The sequence below is a fragment of the Danio aesculapii genome, chromosome 18 (assembly GCF_903798145.1).
Source record: "Danio aesculapii chromosome 18, fDanAes4.1, whole genome shotgun sequence".
Classification (NCBI taxonomy): domain Eukaryota; kingdom Metazoa; phylum Chordata; class Actinopteri; order Cypriniformes; family Danionidae; genus Danio; species Danio aesculapii.
The window spans coordinates 25,710,043-25,719,698 of NC_079452.1; the positions used below are offsets into that span (position 1 = coordinate 25,710,043).

The 9,656-nt window shown below is 34.2% G+C and overlaps 2 protein-coding genes and 1 long non-coding RNA gene across 3 annotated transcripts in view; all 3 read right to left on the minus strand.

The window, feature by feature from the left end:
* Window positions 1-5,621, minus strand: part of ugt5f1 (UDP glucuronosyltransferase 5 family, polypeptide F1) — an 8,270-nt gene extending 2,649 nt beyond the window's left edge. The window contains exons 1-2 of the mRNA XM_056479001.1: window positions 5,559-5,621; window positions 1-644 (exon numbers count right to left, since the gene is read on the minus strand). The exon at window positions 1-644 is cut by the window's left edge and continues 2,649 nt beyond it. Of these exons, the coding sequence (XP_056334976.1) occupies window positions 1-631 (631 nt within the window). The 5' untranslated portion in view covers window positions 632-644; window positions 5,559-5,621. The remainder of the gene's footprint in view (window positions 645-5,558) is intronic.
* The window catches only part of nptnb (neuroplastin b), a 168,406-nt gene extending 162,781 nt beyond the window's left edge, over window positions 1-5,625 (minus strand). The window contains 1 exon segment of the mRNA XM_056479002.1: window positions 5,559-5,625. The gene's annotated coding sequence lies outside the window, so the exon portion shown is untranslated.
* A 1,572-nt stretch (window positions 5,626-7,197) lies between these two features.
* LOC130245901 (uncharacterized) lies at window positions 7,198-8,706 on the minus strand. Its single transcript, XR_008839371.1, has 2 exons — window positions 8,192-8,706; window positions 7,198-7,381 (listed from the first exon to the last, which is right to left on the minus strand). It is a non-coding gene; the product is annotated as an uncharacterized LOC130245901 (long non-coding RNA).
* Window positions 8,707-9,656: the final 950 nt, after the last annotated feature.

Sequence of the window (9,656 nt, forward strand, 5' to 3'; positions counted from 1 at the left end):
GCACGTTATATATTCTCTGAGGGAAACTCATGCTATCGGTTAGCTGCGAAAGCGGGAAGGGAACGTAAGACGGAGGAGACGGTGCTATCGCGAAATGCGCTTCTCCATGCACAGTCCACTGGACGTTAAAAACCAAAGGTAGATGTAAATAATGCGCGAGGACCACACCTCCTCCGTTCGCCGGATCCGTCAGCATTATATCGAAGTTGGCTTCTTTGATCCGTTTCAATATCTCAGGTTCCTTCTCAACAATATGGATGACCATCTCACAAATCTTTCTGTGCATTTCTGAAAACTTCTCCTTGAGCTCCATGTCCAGCTTGAAGCGGGTCCAGCGCTGTTCTCGCCTGATCTGCAGCTGTCTAAATATGAAACTGTGGTAAAACTCGTCATCTCCACCTAGTAAAAACGGGACGTTTATGGAGTCATAATGAGGTGATGTTTCTGGGATGTACCAGCTGTCGAGGGCCCGGATCACGGAGATCTGATGACCCCTATGGTGAAGCTCCTCGATCAAAACGTTCAGGTTCAGCCAGTGACTGCCTTCATGAGGAAACACCAGGATTTTCCCACAATGCACCGGGAGGGTCAGACTTAGAATGACGAGTTGGACAACAATGATAAAATCCATCACTAACGCTTTTCTGGAAGACATAAACAAACAGAAATGTTGAATCGTCGATGTTCGTTTATCAGAGAAGCACGTCTCTAATGCAAGTCTGTGGAGTCCAGTGTGTTTTAAGAAAATTGTCAACTGGTTGGTAACTTATTACCAGGTCAGACTACAGTTTCCTAATAATTAACATTCTGCCAAGTGTGTTTTTGTGCTGATTTTGGCTTATCATGGATAAGTAAATGACACAATATACAGCAGTAGTGTATTACAGAGAGTAAGGCTGCACAATATATGGTTTCAGCATTGATATGCATCCGCAATAGTCACATCGCAGGATATGCAATGTTCAGTTGGGATTATAGCATACAGTTGATTATAATCAATGCAGAGTTTAATCATAATTTAGTAAATGTTTATCATATGCGTGTGTTTTTAAAGACAAAAAATATGCTTTACATATTTCATTTCACCCTTCACTAGTTTCAAAGTATTTTTTTATATGTTGAACAAGAAACAAGATATTATAATAAAACAGTTTTATTCTTCACTTGTGAGGCAATATTGCAATTTTTGTAAGTGTTTTTACATGTAAACATAGCTTGTGATAGCAGATAAAACGCTTTGCCATCTAATTACAGCCTTTATAAGAATTAAATCCAAATTCTATTCTGTAGAGATTGCTTGACGTACATGTAAATTGGTCTCATGGACAGGTTGAAAGTGACAGAATACTAAATTTAAGCTAAACAATCATTCCAGTTTAATTTCAAAACTACACCGAAAAGGTTTTTGTGTTGTTTTGATGTTTTTTTTTATCCATTTTTATTCAGTTGTGGTAAACTATCAATGTGCATCTGGTGTGAACAGGAAAATAAAAAGCCCAGATTCTGTTCTGACATGTTGAGCTAACATTGATCACATATTTCATGCAGTTTGGGTATGATGCAACTTTATTAGATTGATTTTTTTTTTTTTTTATTATTGTGTAAATGAAACTAACGTCTTTTGTATATCTACATAATAACATGAAATCAAATAAGACTATTTACATTCTTAATGCATATTCTCTGTATTACTGTAAGCCATTTTTAAGTGTCTTAACTAGAAAAACACATATTATAGAGGTCAAATCTGATGCCATATCATGCTGAATTACTGAGGAACAATTCACCTGAATGCTGTTAAGTACCTGCTAATAGGGCTCCACTATATTGTAAAAGTCTGATATTGAGTTTTTTTTCTGCGATAAATATTGCGATTTGAATACAGTTTCACAAGATAGTTCGAATAGCACTATTTAGTCTAACAGTATTCAGGTACAGAAATTGAATAATCACAATGCAAAAACATGCTTTTCTTGCTTTGCTTTGTCTCGTTTCTAGTCCAAATATCAAAAAATACTTCGATCAAATACAAATATTGTTTTATTTTCAACTTTTGAAGAGAAGTCAAACGTTTTTCCTTAAAACAAGTCAAATTATCCACCATTAGGGTAAGTGAAATTATCTTGTCTTTACTTTAAATGTATATATTTGGACAAGGAACAAGACAAAAATTCCAAGTGAGAAAAAACTTTTGCCATAAATCGGATGTAAATTTAGGATAAATACAGTAGTTAAATACAATTCTGTGGCTCCTGGTCAACTTTAATTCAGGCTCAACATTGCATATCTTGCAATGTGACTATTGCGGATGCGCATATTACTGATGCTAAATCTATATATTGTGCAGCCTACACTCTCAGAAATAAAGGTCACTGGGGTGGTAGCTTTTCAAAAGGTACACATTTGTACTTAAAGGGTCCATATTGGTACCTCAAAAGTAAATATTAGTACCTATGAAATTTAAGAGAAACACTTTTGTACTTTTTAGGTACTAACATATACCCTTGAGGTATTAATATGGACCTTTTAGGTACAAATTTGTACCTTTTGAAAAGGTACCACCCCAGTGACAGCTCGTGTACCTTTATTTCTGAGAGTGTACCTGCTAATGCTGGGCTCGAAATTAACCTTTTGCCTGGTAGCACCGGTGCTCCAAACTTAAAAAATTTAGGCACACCAACCAAAAATAATAAGCACCGTTACTACAAGCTTTATATTAACAGATTTATTGCATTTGAAATCAACAATCAAAACTAACAAACAAAACAAAAAAAATCTGCATATGCCCACTGGCCCTGCACACACTGAATGAGATGAACTGAGTTAATGAACTTTGCTGTTCTCACGGGTGGTGTCTGATTTTGCACAGATAATAGACATCTAACTCACATATTTACATGGGTCATCTTAGCAATAATGGTCTTTTGATGAGCTGCAATATTAGTTTAAACTTAGTGGATGCATGCTGACAACATTGTGACGATTAAATGAAGGATTAAAAAAATGTTAGAACATCTCGTGCTTAAAGGCAAACACTGTTACCTCAAACTTAATTTTAGTCTTTAGTCTTTAGTCATTTTTATAGCAGACTTTAACCCACTGGAATTCTTTTATCTACTCTTCAAGAAGACTAAATGATGGGTTAACATTCACCACGTTGTCACTAATAAGATGTTTCAGGTGCATATGAAACCAAAACCGTCGTAATTTTGAGCAAATGCATTACTCATGTCTTTAAAATTAAACTTTAACATGTTATAAAATAAAACAGTTACACATAAAATACATCAGAGCAAGAGCCACTTCTGTTAAACTTCATCTAGACTGCAGTGAAAACAACACAGGTTTAGGTCTAGAAAACCACAACCTCATTTCACAATTACTTATGCAATCTGACTTCCAGAAAAGAAAAAAAACACCATGTCCCTTCCTGATAAACACGTTTTATCCCACAATCTCCAGCCTGCATGAAAACCTGCTCATAAAAACCACATTACAAATGGATTGTGGAAAACAGAGAGAGAATTAGGCAGAAAGTCAAAGGTCTGCACCCTGAATTATCCTATTTCTCAGATGTGTGTTTTGTCTTGAAGTATTTGATTAACTCTCTCATGAAGGATTGCAAAACAGAACAAGATGTTCCTAACAGTGAATCTCTGTCAGACTAAATGTCTTATTTAATATGGCCTTTCATAGGTCACAATGAACTTGACAATAAACTCTTTTTACGGTCATTGCAAACCCAGGATTGTGTCAGACTTGAAACAATGTCAAACCAAGCATGCATACTTAAATTACTATGCTAAGTATGCAATATACGGCAGTAAAACAGTCATAACTTGATATATGGGGCCTACTATGACACAATGGGATTCATGTAAATAGGAAAAATATAATGAAATCAATTTATATAAATAAAATATGATTTAATACAATTGTTTAATAAAATATCATATTTTATTCTGACATAAAAAATATTATTAAATAAAATTAAGCAGATAAAAAAATAAATGTTTAAATAAAAAAAATGCAAAAATAAAAGAATACATAATAACAAAAACCTATACATAATGAAATGCATATACATTTAATATAATTAATTAATTATAATAAAGATAATATTATACCAGACCAATTATTAGGACTGTAAATGTTATTATGCTGGCAGCTAGCTCTCTGCAACTCTCTCATGGTCGCCCACTGAAGTCAAGCAGATGGGCTACAGCCGCAGAAGACCACACCGGGTGCCGCTCCTGTCAGCTAAGAAGAGAAAACTGAGGCTACAATTCACATAGGCTCACCAAAACTGGACAATAGAAGATTGGAGAAACGTTGCCTGGTCTGATGAGTCTCCATTTCTGCTGCCACATTCAGATGCTCGGCTCACAATTTGGCATCAACAACATGAAAGCATGGATCCATCCTGCCTTGTATCAGCGGTTCAGGCTGGTGGTGGTGGTGTACTGGTGTGGGGGATATTTTCTTGGCCCACTTTGGGCCCATTAGTACCAATTAATGTCAACGCCACAGCCTAGCTGAGTATTGTTGCTGACCATGTCTATCTCTTTATGGCCACAGTGTCTCCATCTTCTGATGGCTACTTCCAGCAGAATAACACACCATGTTATAAAGCGTGAACCATCTCAGACTGGTTTCTTGAACATGACAATGAGTTCACTGTACTAAAATGGCCTCCACAGTCCCCAGATCTCAATCCAATAGAGCACCTTTGGGATGTGGGGGAGCGGGAGATTGTCATCATGGATGTGCAGCCGACAAATCTGCAGCAACTGTGTGATGCTATTATGTCAATATGGAGCAAAATCTCTGAGGAATATTTCCAGTACCCTGTTGAATCTATGACATGAAGGATTAAAGCAGTTCTGAAGGCAAAAGGGGGTCCAACCCGTTACAAGTAAGGTGTACCTAATAAAGTGGCCGGTGAGTGTGTATTTCTAGGAAGTCTTAATGATAGAAGGACAGATATTGAATAATCAAATGTAAAATAACACTTCAATATATAATTGAAATGCAACCTTTGATAAGTCTAAACTATATACTGTTGTATGCACATTTAAACTCACACAAAAAAACATGCATTTTTCAAACGTTAGTTCCACAGTGGTTAACCTTTGAAATGCTGAATCGATATATTGTATAGCCCTAACACTTATTTGTCTAGGGTTTGCATAGTATTTTTGCTCGAGGTAAACAACTATACACGAGGGTGAAAGAGTTTAGCTCTGTTTACAGAAAAGCGTGATCTACTTCCGGAAGCGAAGAAATACATATCTCACTTTCAGTGAAACAAAAGTCTTTCTTCCTGGAGGAAAAACACGGAACATTTCAGAGTGTGTTCAACTGTACAGAGCTAAAAAATACACACTGACATTAAAAGTCCACACAAACTAACGACTGGCGCGGTTAGCTGACAAAACGGAGCTAATTTCTGACGACACGATAAACGTATGGCGAATTTAAACTGCCTTGTGCATGTCCACATTTGAATGTGTGTCATACCTGTTATAATCTGTAATAAATTAAATAAAAAGACTTACATGCATTCGAGCAGGGGGACGGTGTAGCAGCGAGCTCGTGAGACGCGCTTCTCTGTTTGGGTGCGGGGGGTGGGGTTGTAACTCATGAATATTAATTACACCACATTCATGATGATTGGACACGTCATTACTATTCATAAGGAATATTTTATTCAGCGCAACATAAAAATATACGTCATTACCTCACAATTATTTTTATAACAAACAAAATAAGATAGGTTACCTTTAAACTGATTCATAGATGCTATCCAGACAAGTGTAATCTTAAAAAACTTAAGAATGATATTAACACCAACTGTTTCTTTTGCTTAGTGAATCCTGAAACTTCAGTTCATTTATTTTGGAATTGTCCTCATTCAATGACATTTTGGTATGATGTTCTTGATTTTATAAAAGTTTATGTGAAGGCAGATTTTGAATATACATATAAGAATGTTATCTTCGGTTTCCATGAATGTGAAAATGAATATAATACCTATTTCATGAACCTTGTTTTTTTGTTGACCAAATTTCATATTCATAGGAGCAAGTTTTGTAAGTGTAAACCTTTTTTCCCTAAATTTAAAATTGAAAAGAAAATGTATTTTGAGTGTATTGAGCAACCAACCAACTTAAAAGCAATACGAACAAGGACTAGATGAAGGACTTGACACTTATCTTGGACTAAATTACTAAAAACCCATGAATTGTTGTTGTTATTGTTTTTCGAGCATTCAATAAATATATATATATATATATATATATATATATATATATATATATATATATATATATATATATATATATATATATATATATATATATATATATATATATATATATATTAATGACACGCTGGTTAGTAATGAAAACGTGAACAAACAAACGAACGAACTAATGAATTAATGAATAGCTCTTAAATAAACATGTTTAAAAAAGCTTGGATCTAGCTATCTACTTCTTAAATATTTGAACGAATGAGTACATTTTCAGTAGACTAAATTAAGCCACTGTCCTAAAATATCTAGTTTTTTTTTTTTTTTTTTTTTAACAATTACAGTCATCTTGAGATACAACAGTCTACCATGCCGGCTTTAAACGGAAGAGCGCTTTCTATTACACGTGTTTTGCATATCCTACTCCTTTCGCAGTAAGTCCATTTGAATGAATGAAATATATACAGTATATATATATATATATATATATATATATATATATATATATATATATATATATATATATATATATATATATATATATATATATCACAAAATCAATACAGGCCTATGTATCATACTTACATGTTTGTATCGAACAACGTAAATATTTTTCTGAAATGTTTCAAAAAAGATAAATTATTTAGTTGATATATGCGCATAAATACTATAGTATTATAGTATTTATATAGTATAATAATAATAATAAGTATAGCATATGGTATATTATTTATATTTTATTTAATTATTATATATAAATTATTGTAGTGTTTTTTATTAGATATGTGTGTTACTTTTTATGTAAACTTTACAAATGCTTTGGCAATTCATTTGTAACATGTCACGCCAATGAAGCAATTATTGAAGAGAGAGAGAGAGAGAGAGAGAGAGAGAGAGAGAGAGAGAGAGAGAGAGAATGTTATATAATGTTAACATTCAATGAATCAGCTTGCATTTGGTTTATTAATTCTCAACAAACAGGACTTATGATTAAACTTGAGTCAGTTTAATTGAAGACACAAAGTTTTAATGTACAGAGAAGAAAAACACAGGTAATTCATAATTGGCTAGCTTGAAATGCATCCAACTCCTGTATGTCTTCAGGTCTTCATAGGTTTCTTTCTATCTCTGTAAAAAGGCAAAAAAGAGATGTTACTGTTACTGTATATTCATTGTACATGTGTGTTTTTTTACGTTAGAAAAGAGATTTTTAGATGATTAAAAAAATCATGCATGCACACAATGAGCAGTCATACAGAGAGGTTTTGACTCATGTTAGTGTATGCCTGTTTGTATTTTACACTTACATTGACATGTACTCATGTGTCAGACATTTTTATCCAAAGCAAATTACAAATGAGAAAAATAGAATCAAAGGTACAATAAAACAAACAAACAAACAAACAATAAATAAATAAAATTGTAAATAAGATGATAAGTTGGTTTACAGTATGTCTACAAATGCCTAATCATCAGCATAGCATCAGATTTACAACAAGAGTAATGTTCTCTGTAAATGTCACTGACATTATTTTGATTAGGTCAGGTGTAACTCTAATGGCTAATGGACAGACGGCTGCTTCTCACTCAGGGCTGCTGTTTATGCTAATGAGGGAGAGATGGGCACTAGTGGACGGGGCTTTCCCCCTCTGATGACACATACAAAGGGAGAATATCAATCAAAGTGTTTCTGCAGACTGTTTTTATCAAGTCTGATTATAACAAATACAATTCATTCATGTTTACCATTAGAGGCTGGAGATATTTACACACTGCTGACACACAACTGGGTTTAAACCCCTTATAAAACTGATTAAAAACTGCCTTTAAAGTAGCAAACAGACATGCCAATGATTTGATAATGACATTTTGAACCACTTTAATACACAAGATATGGGGATTTGAAAGAAAATGATTATAATAAATGTTTTGCTGTACCTGTTGTCGAAGTTGTCTGTTTTCTAGAACAAGTTCCTGTATCCTTTGTTGAAGTTCTTCAATTTCATCATAGGGGTTATTAGCCTTCACCAGATTGTTCTCAAAGTTTTCACAGAATCTTTCTAATTCGTTCATATTACCAGAGAGATTCATCACATGCCGAATGGGCCGTTTAATAGCGTGTTTGAAAGTCCACTGAGAAGAGATTTAAGTATATTCTTCTTTAAGTAGTCTGATCCACCAGTAGTCAGTCTTGGGTCGAAAGAGCAGGACATGCAGAAAACCTCGACGATAAATTCTGAAAAGAACATCTGGGTTTTCGTTCAGCATTCTTTCTCTATGTGCTTTTGTCATTGGTTCACCTGCACCATACATGTCTCTGACCACTTCAACTGCTGGTCTTGCCATTTCTAGTCAGTACTGCTCCGTGATATTTGTAAAGTTTCTTAGGGTTTGTAAGGATGAGATTTTTCCATGAGGTTTTAACCTGCTCGTAGCAGCACCTCATCCTTATAAACCCTAGTGATTGTGCAAGCCAAAAAATGAAAATGATGGAAACTATTGTTCGGTCGGCACATATTTGATTCAGTGCCAAGATGAAAACCTGTCTCCAGACTGGTTTGTCCACTAGATCATACATACTACCTTAACATATGTCAAATCAAATTCAATTAGCATGCACATCGTGTAAACTACAGTATCAGCATTTCGGAGTATTTTAAATTGTGCTTTGAACTGCAGCTCATTAAATACTATAATTTATTCTGGAGTCAAATAAAACAAAACTCGTGAAGTAAAACATGTGGAGTTCATCATCTTCAAGTCAAATTGAGCTTTATTGTAATTTCACTACATGTGTGGAATGAAATGTCATGTCTCCAAGAACCATAAATATGAACACAATACTGGATGTAAAAGCTTGTATAATCTAATTATACATATACAATAGATACTGTACTTAACTATACGCATAACCTAAGACAGTCTATACAAGTACTTTTACATGAGACAGAACAATATTGTGCAAGATATTGCACAAAAGAGGTATTTAAGTTTGAAGAAAACAAGTAGTGCAACATGATTTGTGGCACATTCACAAGTAAACATTGACATACCGTACATAGGAGTGTCTACACACAAGATTTCAGAGAAGAGCAGAATCACATCTGAACAGAGAAACACAAAAGCACACAATGATGAGGTGTGTATGTACAGTGTAAGACAAAACATAAAGCTCATGGCCAAATTACTGCAGGTACAAATCATTCACTGCACACACTCTTGAGTTACTAATGAGCAGGGCCAGACAGAATCTGCAGACATTGTTTTGCAAATTTTTGTGGAGAATTTTGTTAAAAAAAATATGTAGAGGGATTTTGGGAGTACAGTAACTTAAAACCTAAGAACGTGAAACATGAAATAAACTGTAAAAAATAAGAATAATATATTAGAAAAATAATACTTT